Source organism: Budorcas taxicolor, chromosome 25 (genome assembly GCF_023091745.1).
Source record: "Budorcas taxicolor isolate Tak-1 chromosome 25, Takin1.1, whole genome shotgun sequence".
Lineage (NCBI taxonomy): Eukaryota > Metazoa > Chordata > Mammalia > Artiodactyla > Bovidae > Budorcas > Budorcas taxicolor.
This window is the reverse complement of record NC_068934.1, coordinates 2,178,271-2,200,267: the sequence shown is the minus strand read 5'-3', so window position 1 is coordinate 2,200,267 and position 21,997 is coordinate 2,178,271. Positions and strand designations below refer to the sequence as shown.

The 21,997-nt window shown below is 40.8% G+C and overlaps 1 protein-coding gene across 1 annotated transcript in view; it reads left to right on the top strand.

Moving 5' to 3' along the window:
- Positions 1-21,997, top strand: part of DEUP1 (deuterosome assembly protein 1) — a 127,581-nt gene that overhangs the window by 20,693 nt on the left and 84,891 nt on the right. Inside the window, exons 2-5 of the mRNA XM_052662359.1 lie at positions 5,350-5,521; positions 7,443-7,538; positions 13,667-13,801; positions 20,397-20,510. Coding sequence (XP_052518319.1) covers positions 5,350-5,521; positions 7,443-7,538; positions 13,667-13,801; positions 20,397-20,510 — 517 coding nt within the window. The remainder of the gene's footprint in view (positions 1-5,349; positions 5,522-7,442; positions 7,539-13,666; positions 13,802-20,396; positions 20,511-21,997) is intronic.

Sequence of the window (21,997 nt, the reverse complement as noted above, 5' to 3'; positions counted from 1 at the left end):
AGGCCTCCCTGTCCATCACCAACTCCCAGAGTTCACTCAAACTCATGTCTATCAAGTCAGTGATGCCATCCAGCTATGTCATCCTCTGTCGTCCCCTTCTCCTCCTGCCCTCAATCCCTCCCAGCATCAGAGTCTTCTCCAATGAGTCAACTCTTTGCATGAGGTGGCCAAAGTACTGGAGCTTCAGCTTTAGCATCATTCCTTCCGAAGAACACCCAGGACTGATCTCCTTCAGAATGGACTGGTTGGATCTCCTTGCAGTCCAAGGGACTCTTAAGAGTCTTCTCCAACACCACAGTTCAAAAACATCAATTCTTCGGCGCTCAGCTTTCTTCACAGTCCAACTCTCACATCCATAGATGACTATTGGAAAAACCATAGCCTTGACTAGACGGACCTTTGTTGGCAAAGTGATGTGTCTGCTTTTGAATATGCCATCTAGGTTTAGCGGTATGCTTATATTTCTTTACCTTTTATGTATTTACTATAGTTTTTTTGCTTTGTGGTTACCATGAGGTTTGCATATTAACAATTTATATATGTAACAGTTGATATAAAGTTGTAAATAACTTAAGTTTGATACCACTGTAAAGCTTAACCTTCATACTCTTCCCTCTGCATTTCATGTTTTTGATGTCACAGTTCACATTTTTTCATCTTGTCTATCCATTAATTATAAAATCATATTTTTATGGTTTGTGTTTTTAAATCTTCATACTAGCTTTATAAGTGATTAACCCACTACCTTTACTATATATTTACCTTTCCAGTGAGATTTATTATTTCAAATGTGTACTTGTTAGTGATCAGTACCCTTTCTTTTCAGCTTAAAGAATTTCCTTTAACATTTCCTGTCAGGTCAGTTTAGTGGTGATGAATTCCTTTAGCTTTTCTGGAAAACTCTGTATCTTTTATGAATGATAACTCTGCCAGTTAGTTTTCTTATTGAAAATTTTTTCCTTCACTACTTTGAATATATTGTGCCATTATATATTTAGTACAGCTAAATAATAGTAATCTACCTAAGACAAATAATATGTTAATACAGTTTAAAAATGAGTTTTATTGCAACATTTTTGAAAAATTAAAACCCGATAAGATTGCCCATCAGATTTTTGGAAACTCATTTTCTTAGGCTCATCCGTGGTGCATGAGGCAGTCTCCTCTTTATTCTTTCTTATGCTTCCTTTCCCCTCTTCCCTTTCTCCATGGTGACTTCTATGTTTGTCTTTTAAGCCAAATCCCCTCTTCTCTCTCCCAAGCTAAAAATCCATTTCTGTCAGATATCTCTCATGTCCTGAACTAAGCTCTCTCTTTTTAAAAATAAACAACCTGATATCCACTTCTGCTTTCCCAATTGTTGATGGATGGACTAGCCCTACATTTCAGTTTGCCTAGAACTGTCACTGTTTGTATCTCTTGTCCTGAAATAATAATTAATAGCTACCCTTTCACTTTTAAAATTATCCTGGGTTAATTATCCTGGGTTAATAACAAATCATATGTCACCATAGCTATCTGTCTGATTAAGTTCTGCCTTTTAAGAACCAGCCCCTCAGCCACTGTTAAAGGACTCTGGAGTGACAGGCATGTCCATGAGTCCTACCCCAGCTCCTGTTTCTCTGAGTGCCTCTCTCCACATCCATCCCCCTGCCGTTCCTCCCTGACACACTTGCCCCACTTCCTCCGTTTATATCATCAGCTTTCTATTTTGCTCTCCATCTCCAAGTAATGATGTCCTGATTGTTTAACTCTAGGCTCCTCAGACTGGTATGTTACCCTACAAGTCTCAGTGTGCCCCTTCCTTTCTGGCTTAATGCATTTAGACCTCTAGCCTTTCTCAGAATCTGGCACTTGTGAATTTCTCCCGCTGATAAACCCAATAGTTAGGGCAAGGGTTTACCTCTCTTATGTAGTGTATTGGACACAATCCACCCAGCCTCCAGTGCTGAAAGGCTTAGAGAAATGTCTTCTTTCCTGCTTCAGCTCCTCAGCCAGCTTTTACAGGGCTGAGCTAAGGCCCGCTTTGCGGGGCACTGTGAAGGCCCACGAGAAGAAGCCCAGCAGAGTAATTAGCGTAGTGTCAGCGTTTAGCTAAGAAAGAAATGAAGATGCAGGTGTCAGTGTCCGGATAATGAAGGAGGCTGAACTGAGTCTTTTGCCTTTTATTTTAAAGTTCACTAGATTTAGGAGCAAATATTGGTACTGAGGGGGCTTCCCTGGTGGCTCAATGGTAACAAATCCGCCTGCAATGCCGGAGACGTCCTGCAATGAGGGTGACAGGGGTCTGATCCCTGGGTGGGGAAGATCCCCTAAAGAAGGAAGTAACAACCCACTCCAGTATTCATGCCTGGGAAATCCCATGGACAGAGGAGCCTGATGGGCTACAGTCCATGGGGTCGCCAGAGTTGGACACGACTTAGCGGCTAACCAGCACCAAAGGGCATGTACTTGATGCCTTTGTTACCAATGCAGAACCTGGTGTCTGTCCTAGAGTTGCTGAATCTGATCAGTGGGGGTGTGATAGACAGTTCTCTCCAATCTGTGCAAGGTATGCAAACACCAAGTGGGTAGTTGAGCTAGATGACTTGTCAAAGTCCTCCCACCCTGAAGTCTAATATTCTTACTTTTGTATAGCATAGTCATACCCAGGAAATAAGCCCTCCATTCATTTATTTCACAGTATTGGTTGAGTGGCTCATAGCAATGCCTCGTTCTTCTTTGGGCCTGTGTTTCCTTCCTGAACACAGGAAGGCTCGCTCTTGAGTGCCTGGGAGATAGTAATGGAGAACACTTGTTTGTTGACTCAGAGATTCACTGAGCACCTGCCATGTACTGCGGCACTGTGCTCAGCTGGGTGACGTGTTGATGAGCAAGACTGACAGAGCCCCTTCCCTTCAGAATTTACACCAGCAGAAAAAATAAACCAATTGTGTTTACAGTAAAGCTGATACATGTTGTTATGAGAAAGAAAATGGGGTGAAAACCATTCTTTTTGTTCTGTTGTTTTTCCCCGCATCAGAATTCCAATTAAAATCCAGTCAGGTTATTCATAGACGAAATAGTAATTCCTCTCCTCAGACTGGTTTTAGGTTTTAAGTCAAAACTGAGAGCCTTTGGGCCTTAGCCCAGGAATAGTGGACGACTTCAGGATTCATTTTTGTACTTAAAACCGCTCTGGTGTCACAACTGGAATGAAGGCTGTTGAATAAGCCAGTCGAAGGGACATCCCTTGTTCAGGTTGACTCTGGGTATTTTAGAAAGGGATTCTAGAAGTTCTGAGTCCTTTGAGTTCATGTACCTATTTCAAACCTTATCACAACAGAGCTCATTGGTACTACATTTGTCAAGGAAGTTTTTATTCAAAACATGAAGATGTTGTTAATGTAGACCATGCAGTAACTGCAATAGTAACAAAATAAGTCCACCAACCCTGCTGCCAGTGATCCTTACCACCCCCATCCCCAACACTTTAATAGAGAAAATGAACAATGTCAACTTTGCACGTTACATTACAAACAAAACCATAACTAAACAGAGAGAGGAAGAAGGAAAAACCCCTGTCTTTTGCTATGGATACAGGAAAGCACTTAATTTAGAAGCAGCTGTCTAGGATCTAGTTCTGGCTCTTCCATTAATCAGTGTGTGACTTCAGTGGGTCTGGGCTTCAGTTTTTTTTAAATGCTAAATGATCCTTAATTAGCCCTAAAATTCTCATTCAGTGAAAGTAGATGGAGGAAATGGTGTCATTTTACACTTACCTCTCCTGGCTTCCTCTCAGCTACAAATACATCAGAAACCCCATCACCACTGAACAGATGGATAATGAAGCAACTTGCTTCTCTAACCTGGACGTTTGTGCGTGCCTTAAGCTGAAGCCTGGGACCTCAATGTCTACCTGCTTATCTGAACTGAATGAGTGAACTGACACCAGGTCCTTGGGGAGTGCTGCGCTTCTCGAAGGAGAGCCCTGCCCCGGGAGCACTCACAACTCAGCAACTCTCAGCCTCCATAATGCTAGTTTGCACCAAGGGTCCTGTTTCAAACACCATAGACCTTCCTAGGACCAACTGTTCCTACTTTTCTGGCTAATATCTGCAGTCTAAAATCTTATGTTACTCTGCCCACATCTGCTCAATCAGCTTTCTTCCAGCAGACATCACCGGCCAGATGGCATCAGGCTTCTGTCCTGAAGGAGCAGCAGTGTAGCCCAGGTGCCTGTGAACCTGGTCCTGCCTCGCCTGGGTCTGTTCCTCAGCCCCTGGCAGGCCCTGTGAAGCCCCAGTTAGCCTGCCATCAGACCTGCTCAGGTTATGATAAGCATATAGGCATATGTACATGTACATGTAAGAGGATGGAATTATCTTTTAAATATTTATGTGTTTGTTTTTGGCTGCATTAGGTCTTAGTTGCACCATGAGGTCTCAGTAGTTGTGATTCGTGGGCTAGGTAGCCCTGCTGTATGTGAGATCTTAGTTCCCAGACCAGGGATTGAACTCGCATCCCCTGCATTGCAAGATGGATTCTTAACCACTGGACCACAAGCAAATTCCCTGGGATTATTTGTTATAATTAGAATTTTCCTCAAATTAACCCACTCTAAAATTTATTATTTTTCAGTTCAGTTCAGTTCAGTCACTCAGTCGTGTCCAACTCTTTGCGACCCCATGAATCACAGCACGCCAGGCCTCCTTATCCATCACCAACTCCTGGAGTTCACCCAAATTCATGTGCATCGAGTCGGTGATGCCATCCAGCCATCTCATCCTCTGTCGTCCCCTTCTCCTCCTGCCCCCAATCCCTCCCAACATCAGTGAGTCAATTCTTCGCATGAGGTGGCCAAAGTATTGGAGTTTCAGCCTCAGCATCAGTCCTTCCAATGAACACCCAGGACTGGTCTCTTTTAGAATGGACTGGTTGGATCTCCTTGCAGTCCAAGGGACTCTCAAGAGTCTTCTCCAACACCACAGTTCAAAAGCATCAATTCTTCAAATTAACTTTATTTACTGTGGCCTTATTTCTGATGTAATCCACGTGATACATAGGAAGAAAAATGCAGATTATAACTGTATATATAATATATATAACTGTATATATAATATAATGCATTATATTATGGCACAGCTGTACTTTTTAAAATGCCAGTGAAAAGTATATACTCTGTTAGCTCTGAAATTAGCTTTTAGTTTTAATTTAAAATGTTAGCCTCTAGTTTTCAGAATTCTTCCTATTTAAATAATTGAAAATTTTGAGAAAATAATGATCAAGATATTCAAAGCAAAATCGTAAGTTTTCCTGTTCTCACATTTCAGTCTTTTAAAATATATTTCACTCTTCTACAATTGCCAGAGCTTCTCCTTGTGAGGCAGAACTCCAGGAATTGATGGAGCAAATTGACATCATGGTAAACAACAAAAAATTGGACTGGGAAAGGAAGATGCGGGCTCTGGAGACACGATTAGATCTTCGGGATCAAGAGTTGGCAAATGCACAGACGTGTCTGGAACAGAAAGGTCAAGAGGTACTGCGGAGCTGTGTTTCTAAATTGTGCATTCCTCAGACTGTTATAAATAGTGCTAGTTCCATCAGAATGTATTTTTCATTACACATATTTTGTATAGGCATCAGCAATAGCTTGAAATGCCCTGAAATTCTGTCACAATGTGCTAAATGTATGTGTTCTATCAACTAAGTGGCAAGCAGAGCCTAAACCTATAGTAATTTGTCGATGCAGACAGACAGAGTCCAGTAGATGCCATCTAGGAAAGTAAACATTTGACATGTATGTGAAATACTGTTTTCAAGCAAGGATGTCAGTGCTTTTGTTGCTACAGAAACAAAGTAGCCATCAGAGCTGTGCCTTTGGAGCAGACAGAGTTCGGGATCATTTGCCTTTTCTCATCTTCTAGAAAAGTCTTGACTAAAAGAAGTGACAGATAAAGCCTTGATTGTAGGTCAAGAAAGAAGAGAGTTCAGTGAGAGGGGTATATGTGTGCCTGGGTGTCCACATGGCTCAGTGATACAGAACCTGCCTGCCAACGCACGAGACACAAGAGACGCAGGTTTGATCCCTGGGCTGGGAGGATCCCCTGGAATAGAAAATGGCAACCCACTCCAGTATTCTTGCCTAGAGAATCCCATGGACAGAGGAGCCTGGCGGGCTACATACAGTCCATAGAGTTGCAAAGAGTCAGACCTGGCTGAGTGATTGAGCACGTGTACCACCCAGGAGGAGCGTCCTGGTCCCAGGGAGCCCGCTTGCAGCCAAGCTGGTGAAGCTGGAGGGATGTCTGAGTGCTCTCGCGCCTGCTGCGGAGTTCAGCAAAGTCATACGCTTCACCTGACATGGACTTTCATGTCTGTGAATTTTCTTTGGGACCAGGCATAAGGCAGGTTTACTGATCATATGCTAATAACAAACATCAACAGTCAACTTGTTCCACAGCTGTTTTTCTACCTCTGCTGGACTCAGTGGAACTTAACTTCTTATCTTGGTTAACTATGTTGTTGTTTGGCCCAGTTAATGTGGTTATCAGTAGAGGCAGGTCATGAGACTGCACATGCAAGGGGCTACTTTCTGACTTTTCGTCCTGTCACAAGCCAGATGTGCAAACAGAACCCTCACATGCTGTTTAAGCAGACAAATTCTGTAAGCCAAATCCCTATGAACTCCTCTTAGACATTTTTTTCTTTTTATACTTTTTACTCTGCTGGGTCTTTTTTGCTGCTCCGGGGCTATTTCTAGCTGTGGTGAACAGGGGCTACTCTTGGCTGCACCGGCTTCTCATTGCGGTGTCTGCTCCTGTTGCAGGGCACAGCCCCTAGCCCATGGGCTTCAGTAACTGCAGCATGAGGCTCTGCAGTTGCTCATTGCGGTGTCTGCTCCTGTTGCAGGGCACAGCCCCTAGGCCCACGGGCTTTAGTAATTGCAGCAGCCTGGGGTCTCGAGTATGGGCTCGGTAGTTGTGGCCCAGGGGTTTAGTTGCTCTGCAGCACGTGGAATTTTTCCAGACCAGGAGTCGAACCCATGTTCTCTGCATTGGCTGGTGGATTCTTACCCACCGCACCACCAGGGAAGTCCTATTTTTCTCTTCAATTTGTTAGTTTTTATTTTTTAAAAAAGGTAACAATTATTCCATAACACCACTAAAACCGAGCTCCCGTTGAAGGCAGCAGAGCCTAAAATAAAGGCTGAAATGTGTTGGCAGGGTTTCTGCCCAAGAGTGATGACATAACTCTCCCAAAAAGACAATGCGAAGTAGATTTTAAATCTTGCTTTAATGTGCCAGTAAGAAGGCTCGACATCCATACCATACTGTCCTAAAGTGTACCCAGTGGAATAGCCCTAGCAGCATCTGGTTTTTGTGAATTTAATTATTAATAACTATTCTAAGATTTTGTCAGGCAAAATTTAGAAAAATTAAATTTTATTCTTAATGCAGGTGGGGTTACTTCGACAGAAGTTGGACAGTTTGGAAAAATGTAACTTAGCAATGACTCAAAATTATGAAGGACAACTACAAACCCTGAAAGCTCAAGTAAGGAAACTCATTACAATTTAATATCATGTTTTGATATGTGTTTTGACCTATAAAATTGTGTTAATTTTGTTAAAGAGCCTCTTGATGAAAGTGAAAGAGGAGAGTGAAAAAGTTGGCCTAAAGCTCAACATTCAGAAAATGAAGATCATGGCATCTGGTCCCATCACTTCATGGGAAATAGATGGGGAAACAGTGGAAACAGTGTCAGACTTTATTTTTTTGGGCCCCAAAATCACTGCAGATAGTGATTGCAGCCATGAAAATAAAAGATGCTTACTCCTTGGAAGGAAAGTTATGACCAACCTAGATAGCATATTGAAAAGCAGAGACATTACTTTGCCAACAAAGATCTGTCTAGTCAAGGCTATGGTTTTTCCAGGTCATGTATGGATGTGAGAGTTGGACTGTGAAGAAAGCTGAGCACCAAAGAAGTGATGCTTTTGAACTGTGGTGTTGGAGAAGACTCTTGCGAGTCCCTTGGACTGCAAGGAGATCCAACCAGTCCATTCTAAAGGAGATCAGTCCTGGGTGTTCTTTGGAAGGACTGATGCTGAGGCTGAAACTCCAGTACTTTGGCCACCTCATGCGAAGAGTTGACTAATTAGAAAAGACTCTGATGCTGGGAGGGATTGAGGGTAGGAGGAGAAGGGGACGACAGAGGATGAGACGGCTGGATGGCATCACCGACTCGATGGACATGAGTTTGAGTGAACTCCGGGAGTTGATGATGGACAGGGAGGCCTGGTGTGCTGGGATTCATGGGGGCACAAAGAGTTGGATATGACTGAGCGACTGAAATGAACTGAACTGAACTGATGTCATTTTTTCTAACCAGAAAATGATACCTTGTGGCAAATGTGCTTTTGTTGCTGCTAGTTTACTCTACTGCTTCCTTCTTTGAAATTATTCATTTATTCATTCTCTCAACATTATTTTCCTAAAATACCTTAAGGATATGTTTTATCACATTTTGCCTTAAAAAACTCTGGCAAAACTTTCTTTTGAAATTGCTTCCTTTTTAAAAATGGTGTGTTTTCTTTTCCTTCTAAAATTATTAAACTATAATTATATTATATGCATTTGAGATTTATTCTTCTGGAAAGGTATAGTCAATGTACTTTCCCCTATTCCTCCTGCTAAATGCAACTAGAAATCCTGGATGTTATTTATAAAACAGTGTAAGACTGAGAAGTGGAGAGGAAAGACAGACCAACTAGGACCTTGGGTCCCAAGGCAAACATGTTGTTGAGTTCCTGGAATTTCTTTTTGCCTCTTATATCGTAGACTGGATAACAGAGAAGCCAGCAGGCCTGACTCTCCAGTGGGCACAAACAAACCAAAAGAGGAAGAAAGCCTCTTCCTTGCAACTGAAAGACCTGAAGAAAGACAGCCTACAAAGATTAAACGCTTTTTGATAATAACTGCTGACTGTAGCCAAAGGGCACAGAAAAAGACCATAGCTGCAAACCCACTTCACCAGCAGGGACCCAGTAGACAGCCTCGGCTCCGCCCTCGCCTTCTGTAATGAGGTAGTCCAGGCCCCAGCCTCCGGGGAGTCGGAGCAGACTGAGTGGAAACGCAGCCCGTGGTGTCAGGGCGGCCGTAGCAGAACCTGGGCTTCCCTGCGCCTCTGCTGGTGGTGTGGCGTCCTTCTCTCTGCATTGGCATCTGGGGAAGCCTAACAAGGGTCTGGATACTCACCGCCTCTGTGGTAACCGGGCTCCTTCCCTCACCACAGTACCGTTGAAGGCCATGCGAGAAGCAGTCATGTGGCATCTGTGCCCCTTCGCTCAGCGTGGTGCCAGTGGAAGATATGCGGGTCCTGAGCTCCCACTCCCACTCAGCAGTAACGAGGAACACCGACCTCCTCCCAGTTACCAGCTGAGGCCAAGTGAAGACCTAGACTTTCACTACCACAAGGCAGCAATGAGGCGCCATTGCACATTTCCCTGCTGGAGCATTGTCAGAAGAGGACTGCTAAAACACAGGATTTCTATAAACTCTGGAGTCACATCACAATACCCCAAAGTGGTTTCAGTTTAAAAAAACTCACTCATCATAGCAAAAACAAGGAAGATCTCAACTTGAATGAGAAAAGTCAATTAAGAAACACCAACAATGAGTTGATATAGATGTTAGAATTACCTGACAAGGAGTTTAAAGTAGCTGTTATAAAAATGCTTCAATGAGCCATTACAAACATGCTTGAAACAAATTAAATTAGAATGTTTTAGCAAACAAAACTATAAAGAACAAGCAGCTAGGAATTTTATAACTTAAAAATACAATAACCAAACTAAAAAATTCAATAGATGGGTTCAAAACCAGAATAGAGACGATAGAAGACATACACAATGAGTGAACTTGAACGTAGCACAATAGAAATTACCCAATCTGAACAGCATGTTAAAAAGCAACCAAGACAACCTAGACAGCACGTTGAAAAGCAGAAGCATTACTTTACCAACAAATGTCTGTCTAGTCAAGGCTATGGTTTTTCCAGTAGTCATGTATGAATGTGAAAGTTGGACTACAAAGAAAGCTGAGCACTGAAGAATTGATGCTTTTGAACTGTGGTGTTGGAGAAGACTCTTGTAAGTCCCTTGGACTGCAAGGAGATCCGACCAACCCATCCTAAAGGAAATTAACCCTGAATATTCATTGGAAGGACTGATACTGCAGCTGAAGCTCCAGTACTTTGGCCACCTGATGCAAAGAGCTGACTCATTGGAGAAGACGCTGATGCTGGGAAAGACTGCGGGCAAGAGGAGAAGGGGGCAACAGAGGCTGCGATGGTTGGACGGCATCACTGACTCAATGGACATGAGTCTGAGCAAACCCCAGGAGACAGTGAGAGACAGGGAAGCCGGGCGTGCTGCCGCCCGTGGGGCCGCAAAGAGCCGGACACGACTTAGCGACTGGACAGCAGCAAAGAGGTTTTGTTACCAATAGGTCTGCCCTAAAAGAATAGCTAAAGGAATTTCTCCTTGGAAAAAGGAAATGATAAGAAAAAATTGGGAAAGTGAGAGCATGGATAAATGCAGTAGATTTTACTTCTCTTGAGTTTTCTAAATTTCTTTACAACTGAAGCAAAAATTATGATGATAAAGTGGTTCTTCATGTATACTGAGAAAATAATTAAGACAGTGATGTCAGAAATGGGTCTTGGCAAAGAGAACTAAGATTCTAAACTTCACTTGAACTGGTAAAATGTCAATACCAGTAGACTGTAATAAGCTATGTATGTATAATCTTATACCTAGAGCAATAAGTAAAAAAAGCTAAACAAATAAATACATTCAAAAATACTATAGATACATCAAAATGACATTCTAAAAAATGTTCAAAGAACCCAGAGGAAGATAGGAAAGCTAAAACAGATAAACCAACAACTAGGCAACAAACATGAAACAAAGTCAGGCTTAAACGCTAATATAACAATAATTACATTAAATAAAAATGGTCTGAATATACTAGTTAAAAGAGATTTGCGGAGTAAATAAAAGATATATCACTCAACTGTATGCTTTGTTCTAGGAACTCACTTCAAATATAACTGTGTATGTAAGTTGAAAGTAAAAAGATAGAAAAAAATACAAAAAATATACCCTGCAAATACTAATCAAAAGAAAGCAGAAGTAGTCCAAAAATAATTCAGTGGAAAAGGAATAGTCTTTTCAACAAACAGTGACAGGACAATTGGATATCCACACGAAAAAGAACTAGATTGGGCCCTTACCTAAACCATAGACAAAAAATAACACAAAATGAATCAAAGACCTAAATGTAAAAACTAGATCTGTAAAACTCTTAGAAGAAAACATAGGAGTAAATCCTCATGGTTTTGGATTAGGGACAGTTTCTTAGATTTAGTACTAAAAGTACAAGAAAAATTAGATAAACTTGATTTCATCAAAATTTTAACAACCTTTGTGCTTCAAAACACACCACCACCAACAACAACAACAAAAAGACAACTCACAAAGTGGGAGAAAACATTTGAAAATCATATATTTAATAAGGTACTCATATCTAGAATTTTTAAAAAAACTGTTAGTAGTCAATAGTAAAAAGACAAATGACCAAGTTTTAAAATGGGCATAGGTATAAATAGGCATTTCTCCAAAGGAGATGTATAAATGGCGAAATAAGCATGTGAAAAAGTGCTAAACGTCATTAGTCATCAGGGAAATGCAAATCAAAACCATAATGAGATATCCCTTCACACCTGCTAATTGCTGTAGTCAAATGATGGCTAAAAGCAAGCATTGGTAAGGATATGGAGAAACTGGAGCCCTATACATCACCACTGAAAAGGGGAACATGGTGCAGCCACTTTGGAAAACTGTCTGGCAGTTCATTAAAAAGTTAAACTTACAGTTTCTACACTTCGGTTTCTAGTTTCAGCTATTCTACTCCTAGGTATATATAACCAAGAGAAATAAAAACCTACATCCACACAAAATCTTCTACACAAATGTTCATAGCAGCATTTCCCCATAATACTGAAAAAGTGGAAACAATCTACATGTCCATCAACTGATGAATGAATAAACAAAACATGGTATATCCATGCAATGAAGTATTGTTCAGCCATTAAAAGGAATGAAATATTGACCCAAGCTACAGCATGGATGAACCTTAAAAGCATTATGCTTTTAGGAAACCAGACACGAAGGATTGCATATTGTATGATTCCATTATATGAAATGATCAGAATAGGTAAATCTATAGAAACAGAGATTAGTTGTTACTAGGGCCTTGAAGAAGGAGGAACTGTGTGAAAGTGAAGTTGCTCAGCCGTGTCCGACTCTTTGCGACCCCATGGACTGTAACCTACCACGCTCCTCTCTCCATGGGATTCTCCAGGCAAGAGTACTGGAGTGGGTTGCCATTTCCTTCTCCAGGGGATCTTCCTGACCCAGGGATCGAACCTGGGTCTCCTGTATTCCAGGCAGACGCGTTAAGCTCTGAGATGTGTAGTCACTGTTAATACATACAGGGTTTCTTTTGGAGATGATGAAAGTATTCTGAAATTAGATAGTGTGATGGTTACCCAACTGAATATCCTAAAAACCAATGAAGTAATACTCTAAATTTTATGGTAGGTGAATTGTATCTCAATTTTAAAAACTGTGTGAGAAAGAAAAAGGAAGCAGAAATGACTACATTACTGTCAGATATAAAATAGACACAATTGTTCATAGCTTTCTTTGTAATAGTAAAAAACTGGAAACAACCAAAAATATCTCAATATGTGAATGGTCAAACAAACTGTGGTTACATCTATACCATGGTATAATACTGAGCAATAAAAAGGAGTGAACTATTGATACATTGATCACATACTGTACTGACATCAATTTCCTGAGTCTGACACTGTACAAAATTCAATAAGATGTAAATATTGGGGGAAACTGGGTAGAGAGAACCCAGAATCTCTCTGTAATATCTTTGCATTCTTGTGAATCTATACTTATTTCAAAAGAAAAAAGAAAAACAAATTTTGTGAAGTTATTTAGAAATTTCCTAACAGATGTTGACAGACCATGCTGCTTTTAATCTATTATTTGAAGGCAGAACAAGAGAAAAAAATTACAGTCTAAGTTATAACAAGAATTACTGATAAGAGAAAGATTATATCAAGCTTTATATTTAATTTTATTTAAACTTACATCAACATAAGTATGTTTGTATTTTTTCTGTTAAGTCCTCCATTTCCTTAAAAGAAGTGTAAGTTGGTCATTTTATAGACTGAGTTACTGAAATTAAAATTGTGAACACAAGATGGCACTAAATAAAAGTAAGAAAAAAAACTTGGTTGTTTTAAATTGTGAGCTTTTCTATATATGGTTAAGATAAAACTGAACAAAACATTTTATCAAGTGAACTGTTGTTAAACTGTGCAGTCAATGAAGTTCCAAATTTACTTGAAAGCTGAATTGTGTTCAGCTTCAACAATTTAGTTTTAATAACTGGTTCTATCTTCTCTAATTGGAACATTTAAGCTTTACTTCATTTCCTAATCATGACTTAAATTTTGAAAGAGGTATGCAAGAGAACTATCATGAAATCAAGTTAGAAATAACCAATAGTAAAATGTTAGCATTCTCTATTATTTACAGTTTTCCAAACTAACTAATAGCTTTGAAAAACTGAGATTACACCAGATGAAACAAAATAAATTTCGACGAAAAGAAGTACCACACCTCAAAGAAGAAATGCCCTTTGAACTGAACAATTTGAACCAGAAATTAGAGGTAAGCTCTATTGTGTTAGTTTATCTCTATATGTATTAAGATTGGTTTTTGTCGTTGTTGTTGAGGGCTATTTGTCTCCAGAATGCACAGTGGCGTGTACCACTGTGGTAACAAAGCACCATTAGAAACCTGCTTTCCATTGAAGATATTTTCTTAGTGCACCTTCCTTCAGGCACTTAGTGAATTAAAACATCACTTTGATTTATACATCTTTTATACATATCAGCGTTTTGGAGAGCAAAAAATTGTTCAAAGAAACTGCAGCTGTTGAGTGAAATTGAAGGACATCCCTGGGGTCAGTTAAAGTGAGTGTCTAATAAATCTTTTAATGGCTATTTAACTGTAGGTGCTTAAGTCCTGATGAGGACTCATAGCAATTTCAGAACACAGCTTGAAGTTTCAGGATCTTTTCTTTAAAGAGGTAGTATCACTCTAATACAGTGACCCTGTGTCACCCAGAACTCCTAAAATCTCAGTCCCTGAAAAGGTTAACCATGTCATAGAAACACTTATTTCAATCCCCTTAACTTTCTAACCTTGGAAAAAATAAATACGCTATTTTTCCTCTTTGTGCCCTTGTGCATTCCTGCTACTGGCCACGTAACAGCAGATAGAGTCTACTGTGGGTTCCTTTTCTAACCTTAGCTAAATTCCCACTGTGGCTCATTATTGTTTTCTAATTGACCTCAAATTGACCCCTGTCATGTTATTCCACTCATTTTTTCCCCCTCCACTGTTCTCAAGCCCTAAACAATGGTTTCTCCCCACAGCCAGCCAGTGATTTCATTTTTTTCTGCTTTGTTCATAGTTAATGGCTCTCTATGTCCCTGATAGCTCAGCTGGTAAAGAATCTGCCTGCAGTGCAGGAGACCCCAGTTCAGTTCCTGGGTCAGGAAGATCCACTGGAGAAGGGATAGGCTATCCACTCCAATATTCTTGGACTCCCTGGTGGCTCAGATGGTAAAGAATCAACCTGCAGTGCAGGAGACCTGGGTTCAGTCCCTGGGTTGGGAAGATCCCCTGGAGAAGGGAAGAGCCACCCACTCCAGTATTTTGGCCTGGAGAATTCCATGGGCCTGCAGAGTCGGACACGACTGAGCAACTTTGACTTCACTGACTGTGCGTCTCAATCACCCAGGTAGAAACCTCTTAGGAATCTTTGATCTGTTCCTTTCTTACTCCTATTCCAGCCCAGATTTGCCCCTTTTCTGTATCTAATGCCTCTTATCTCTGTCTTCCTCCTAACTGCCATTGTCCTGTTTTATACTTCTTTGTCTTTGTCATCTAACTCTTCAATTAACAGCCCTTCTCAAACTTTTCCTCCAAAATATTTTTCAGAGCAGGAAAAAAAAAAAAAAAAAAAAAAACTGGAACCACAGCCCTAAAACTAGCCTATTGCAAGAATTTTGTTGAAAATTTTAGTTTTTAAATTCCTGTAAATTTTATATTGTACTACTTAAGGAACATACATTTTTTAAAATATAAAATTACTGCCACTAAGTAAGGATGACCCTCTAGGAAAATGCACTGTGTATAACTTCCTGCCTCTTACAATGGTGTAACTAGACTGATATTTAGAATATTCTGGTCTCACAGAAAATGCCCACAGATTGTGATATAATATACATAGGCTTTCACTGAAAATGCTGTTAAATCACTGACTCTTCATTTGATTGACTTCTCATGGGGATTAGTGGGAGAACTACTTTCATATAAATTGTTCAAACAGTGTGCACATTTTACATTTAGAGATCTAAATATGTAAAATGTACCTCTGAAATTATAGTGAAAATTAGTAGCAAATATGTGATATATTTGTATTTATACAAAAATTTTTTAAGCATAATATGTCAATATAGTTTCATCTATATCATAAAGGAAACACTTCATGTACCTGTCTTTGTTTAGAGGCAGCTGAAAAATTAATGTGTAGGAGATGGACTGTTCTAGTTTTAGCCTACATCTAAGAATGTTTCTCCTTTGGGACAAACATTTAATACATTGGTACAGTGTTTGAACAGTGGGAAACAGCTTGCTCCAGTGAAAGAACTTGACAGTTTACAACTTAAAATAGGGCCTGACTGTCTCTCTTATTTGCCCTGTGACCTTTGGACAAGCTGATGACCTCACGGAGATTACATTTTTCACAATAAATGGGGGCTAAGATTATCTTATAAGTGACATTGTGGTTATGGAAGAGGAAAATATGTTTGTGTATGTGTGTTTAGATGCTCTCTGAAGCATCTGGGGTAGAAACACATGAGGTCTGAAAGTTGCCTTAAAATACTTCAGTGAAAAAGGCAGAGATGAGATACAAATGGTCTGATTTGACAGGAGTTAAACTGGGTGAAGGGTACATAGGAGTTTGTTTTACTATCTGCTTTTATATAAGTAAGAAAATTTTCATAAGAAAAAGTTAAAACTATCTTACAAATGAAGGTTCATAGAGTCCCTGACCTGTAGTAATCACTAAAGAAGTGTTCATTCTACCTTTCAAGATTTAGTAGAGGGACTAAAATATATATTTAACAATGCAACTTCTGCTATAAACTGATTTTAATGCCTCTGATCCACTCTCAATGACACGACTGAGCAACTGAACTGAACTGAACTGATAATCCACCTTGTATTGATTTGAAATGTTAACCTATTTTTTAAATTAGTTTTGTAAAATTGTCACTATTTCTGAAGACCTTGTTTTCATGTACCTTATTTAAAACTGTCAAATGTCAGAATCAAAGTCAGTTACTTTAAATGAACTGTCTCCATTTATCTTAATACATATAGTCTATTTATCAGGGTATTATTACACATTTAAAACAGAGTCTATCTATATTTCTCCAACTTTATTCAGTTCCTTTCAGTTCAGTTGCTCAGTCGTGTCCAACTATTTGCGACCCCATGAATCACAGCACGCCAGGCCTCCCTGTCCATCACCAACTCCTGGAGTTCACTCAGACTCATGTCCATCAAGTCAGTGATGCCGTCCAGCCATCTCATCCTCTGTCATCCCCTTCTCCTGCCCCCAACCCCTCCCAACATTAGAGTCTTTTCCAATGAGTCAACTCTTCACATGAGGTGGCTGAAGTACTGGAATTTCAGCTTCAGCATCATTACTTCCAAAGAAATCCCGGGGCTGATCTCCTTCAGAATGGACTGGTTGGATCTCCTTGCAGTCCAAGAGACTCTTAAGAGTTTTCTCCAACACCACAGTTCAAAAGCATCAATTCTTCAGCACTCAGCTTTCTTTATAGTCCAACTCTCACATCCATACATGACCAGTGGAAAAACCATAGCCTTGACTAGACAGAACTTAGTCGGCAAAGTAATGTCTCTGCTTTTGAATATGCTATCTAGGTTGGTCATAGCTTTTCTTCCAAGGAGTGAGCGTCTTTCAATTTCATGGCTGCAGTCACCATCTGCAGTGATTTTGGAGCCCAAAAAATAAAGTCTGACACTGTTTCCGCTGTTTCCCCATCTATTTCCCATGAAGTGATGGGACCAGATGCCATGATCTTTGTTTCCAACTTTATTATCACCACTCAATTTCAGGTCACTTCTAATTACTATAAAGGCCTACTAATTTAGTACTGAAGTCTTCCCTCAGTGATTATTTGGAAGCTTGTGGATTTATAAAATGAAGATTTCCCACAAAATTCTTTAAAATCATTACTCTGTAGAAAATGTGAAATGCCGTATTCTCATTTTAAACAAGATATAGCTTTCATTCTCTCTATTAGTCTATTTATTTTCCTGCATAGCCAATCCAGTCATTTCAGCCGTCTTTGAAATACCACCAATCTCTCAAAATAGTTCAAGTGAACTATTTTCCAATTTGATGTATTATTGGAAATGGCTGAGATAATGGTGGCATCATCTGAATGACTTTTTTGTAGCACTGTTATTGTACTAATACTGTACCGGTACATTTCCCTACTTGATTATGTGCATGTGTGCTCAGGCGTGTCTGACTCTTTGTGACCCCAGAGACTGTAGCCCTCCAGGCTCCTCTCTCCATGGGATTCTCCAGACAAGACTACTGGAGTAGGTTGCCAGCGCCCTCCTCCAGGGAATCTTCCTGACCTAGGGACCAAACCTGCATCTCCTGGGTCTCCTGTATCGGCAGGCAGATTCTCTACCACTGAGCCACCTGGGAAGCCTTCGGTCCTTGTTTTGTTTTGTTTTTTTCTTTCAAAAATTTGTTTCTTTTAAACATGTATTATTTTTAAATCCTCCTCTTTCCACAGTACCTGCTGGACACTAGATGCTTAATGCTACTGAACTGATGATTGGAAACATCAATATGTTCATGCCATGTATCTATATTCAGTAATATCTCATATGGACTCAGTAGCTATAGAGTTTTTTTCCAGCTGTGTTATTTTCTTTGCAAAATTTAGTGAGAAATGTTTACATTTCTGGAAATACTAATACTGTGCTTTTCTGTGTACATTCAAGAAATGTAAGTGGTGACTGGCACTTTGTCAGCCACTGTGAGCTATACAAAAGTAGTGATATCTGTAGTACTTAGTCTTAAGTTGCTTACAGCCTGGACAGAAAGAGAAGATATAATGGCCAGCTGTAGGCAAAACAGAGAAAGTGAAAGTTGCTCAGTTGTGTCCAACTCTTTGCAACCCCATGGACCATACAGTCCATGGAATTCACCAGACAAGAATCCTGGAGTGGATAGCCGTTCCCTTCTCCAGGGGATCTTCCCAACCCAGGGACTGAACCCACGTCTCCCACATTGCAGGCTGATTCTTTACCAGCTGAGCCACCAGGGAAGCCTGAAGCTGTGAAGTTTTCTTCAGGGTCCCCAAAGCCACATCCCTTTGTCTTGTAAATCTGTGAACAGATAATCTTTCTCCATGAAGACACAACTTGAGCAAAAGCATGAAGAACTGAGTGTCACTTCTTTCCCAGCTCAGCCCAGTTGGTTCCGCCTAAGTAATGCTTATAATTATCCAGGCCAGGCTTCAGCAATACATGAACCGTGAGCTTCCAGATGTTCAAGCTGGTTTTAGAAAAGGCAGAGGAACCAGAGATCAAATTGCCAACATCCGCTGGATCATCGAAAAAGCAAGAGAGTTCCAGAAAAACATCTATTTCTGCTTTAGTGACTATGCCAAAATCTTTGATTGTGTGGATCATAATAAACTGTGGAAAATTCTTCAAGAGATGGGAATACCAGACCACCTGACCTGCCTCTTGAGAAACCTGTATGCAGGTCAGGAAGCAACAGTTAGAACTGGACATGGAACAACAGACTGGTTCCAAATAGGAAAAAGAGTACGTCAAGGCTATATATTGTCAGCCTGCTTATTTAACTTATATGCAGGGTACATCATGAGAAACGCTGGGCTGAAAGAAGCACAGGTTGGAATCAAGATTGCCGGGAGAAATATCAATAACCTCAGATATGCATATGACACCACCCTTAAGGCAGAAAGTGAGGAAGAACTAAAGAGCCTCTTGATGAAAGTGAAAGAGGGGAGTGAAGAAGTTGGCTTAAAGCTCAACATTCAGAAAATGAAGATCATGGCATCCAGTCCCATCACTTCATGGCAAATAGATGGAGGAAACAGTGGAAACAGTGACAGACTTTATTTTGGGGGGCTCCTAAATCACTGCAGATGGTGATTGCAGCCATGAAATTAAAAGACGCTTACTCCTTGGAAGAAAAGTTATAACCAACCTAGACAGCATATTGAAAAAGCAGAGACATTACTTTGCCAACAAAGGTCGTCTAATCAAGGCTATGGCTTTTCCAGTGGTCACGTATGGATGTGAGAGTTGGACTATAAAGAAAGCTGAGTGCTGAAGAATTGATGCTTTTGAACTGTGGTGTTGGAGAAGACTCTTGAGAGTCCCTTGAACTGCAAGGAGATCCAACCAGTCCATTCTAAAGGAGATCAGTCCTGAGTGTTCATTGGAAGGACTGATGCTGAAGCTGAAACTCCAGTACTTTGGCCACCTGATGTGAAGAGCTGACTCATTTGAAAAGACCCTGATGCTGGGAATGTTTGAGGGCAGGAGGAGAAGGGGATGACAGAGGATGAGATGGTTGGATGACATCACCAACTCAATGGACGTGGGTTTGGGTGGACTCCAGGAGTTGGTGATGGACAGGGAGGCCTGCCATGCTGTGGTTCATGGGTTACAAAGAGTCAGACACGACTGAGCAACTGAACTGAAATGAAGGGAGGCCTGAGACGGTGCCTCCATTTTTGAGAACGGATTGCTCTTGGCTTCCCCTGAAAGGCACAGCGGACAAAGTCACTGAATTAGCCCAAGCCCCACCCCTCACACACAAGGCAGCAGGTTGGTTGACTGAGTATAAAGAAAGGAAAAAAACCTTCTGGTGTCAGCTTAGGAAATACAAGGAAGTAATGGTTGATGCAAAGAATTGTTTGAAACTCCATTATTAGTAACAAGTATTTGTTACAAGAAAAAATTTAACAAAATCCTTATTTTTTAAAAAAATGCAGATTAAGTTCCATACTTTTTTCTCAGAACAAAGGTGCAAATGAAAGGTCTTATTTGTTGTGTTTTAAAATGAATCATTTTTGAGCTTCTATTTCTCTCTCTATTAAAGGAATTTAGAGCAAAGTCAAGAGAATGGGACAAGCAAGAGATACTGTATCAGACTCATCTGGTATCTTTAGATGCTCAACAAAAAATATTATCTGAGAAGTGTAATCAATTTCAGGTACGTTTTCTAATACTGTCTAATACTAAATTAGAATAAATTAGAGGTTAAACATTGTTAGTCTTTTCACCGTTCAGCATGTAACCTTTCTCCAGATAGAAATGCCAGGCAACGGAAAATAACCAGAGTAGGTCCAAGACTAGGTAGTATGAAATATCCTTAATGACTTTTTATGTCCCAGAAGGTGGTGCTATTAAAAGTCTCCATTGTTATTATGCCATTATATAGCATGTTTTGCATGCCTGTGGGCAAGTCATTTAATTTAAAGAAGGCTTGGTCCCTGCCCCCTAGTACTTTGCAGTCTAGACACAGAGATAATACAGGTACAGGTCGACAAATAATTAATGACAAGTAAATGGAAAGAATTCAAATCCTTTTAGAGGTAACAGGAATAAGAGAAAAATTTGAACTGAGATAGTCAGGAAACATCCTCCAGCAGGGGTGGAACGAGGCGTGGACCTTGAGAAGGGAGGTATTTTGAGACAGGAGAGAATGTATTGGGGTAGTGGAAATAACAAGAGCAAAGTCACTGGGGCATGAGAACAGAAGGCGAGTTTGTGGAATGGTGGAGTGGGCTGGCTGGATGGAGGGCGCCTGGGGCTGATGCGGGTGGTAAGGAGCCAGAAGCTTACCTAGGCAGTTGGAAAGTTTATTCACGCCAGTAAGCCAAAATCACTGCAGATGGTGATTGCAGCCATTAAATTAAAAGACGCTTACTCCTTGAAAGGAAAGTTATGACCAACCTAGACAGCATAGTGAAAAGCAGAGACATTACTTTGCCAACAAAGGTCCGTCTAGTCAAGGCTGTTTTTTCCAATGGTCATGTATGGATGTGAGAGTTGGACTGTGAAGAAGGCCGAGCGCCAAAGAATTGATGCTTTTGAACTGTGGTGTTGGAGAAGACTCTTGAGAGTCCTTTGGACTGCAAGGAGATCCAACCAGTCCATTCTGAAGATCAGCCCTGGGATTTCTTTGGAGGGAATGATGCTGAAGCTGAAACTCCAGTACTTTGGCCACCTCATGCGAAGAGTTGACTCATTGAAAAGACTCTGATGCTGGGAGGGATTGGGGGCAGGAGGAGAAGGGGACGACCGAGGATGAGATGGCTGGATGGCATCACTGACTCGATGGACATGAATCTGAGTGAACTCCGGGAGTTGGTGATGGACAGGGAGGCCTCAGTTCAGTTCAGTCGCTCAGTCGTGTCCGACTATTTGCGACCCCATGCATCGCAGCACGCCAGGCCTCCCTGTCCATCACCAATTCCCGGAGTTCACTCAGATTCACGTCCATCGAGTCGGTGATGCCATCCAGCCATCTCATCCTCTGTCATCCCCTTCTCCTCCTGCCCCCAATCTCTCCCAGCATCAGAGTCTTTTCCAATGAGTCAAATCTTCACATCAAGTGGCCAAAGTACTGGAGTTTCAGCTTCAGCATCATTCCTTCCAAAGAAATCCCAGGGCTGATCTCCTTCAGAATGGACTGGT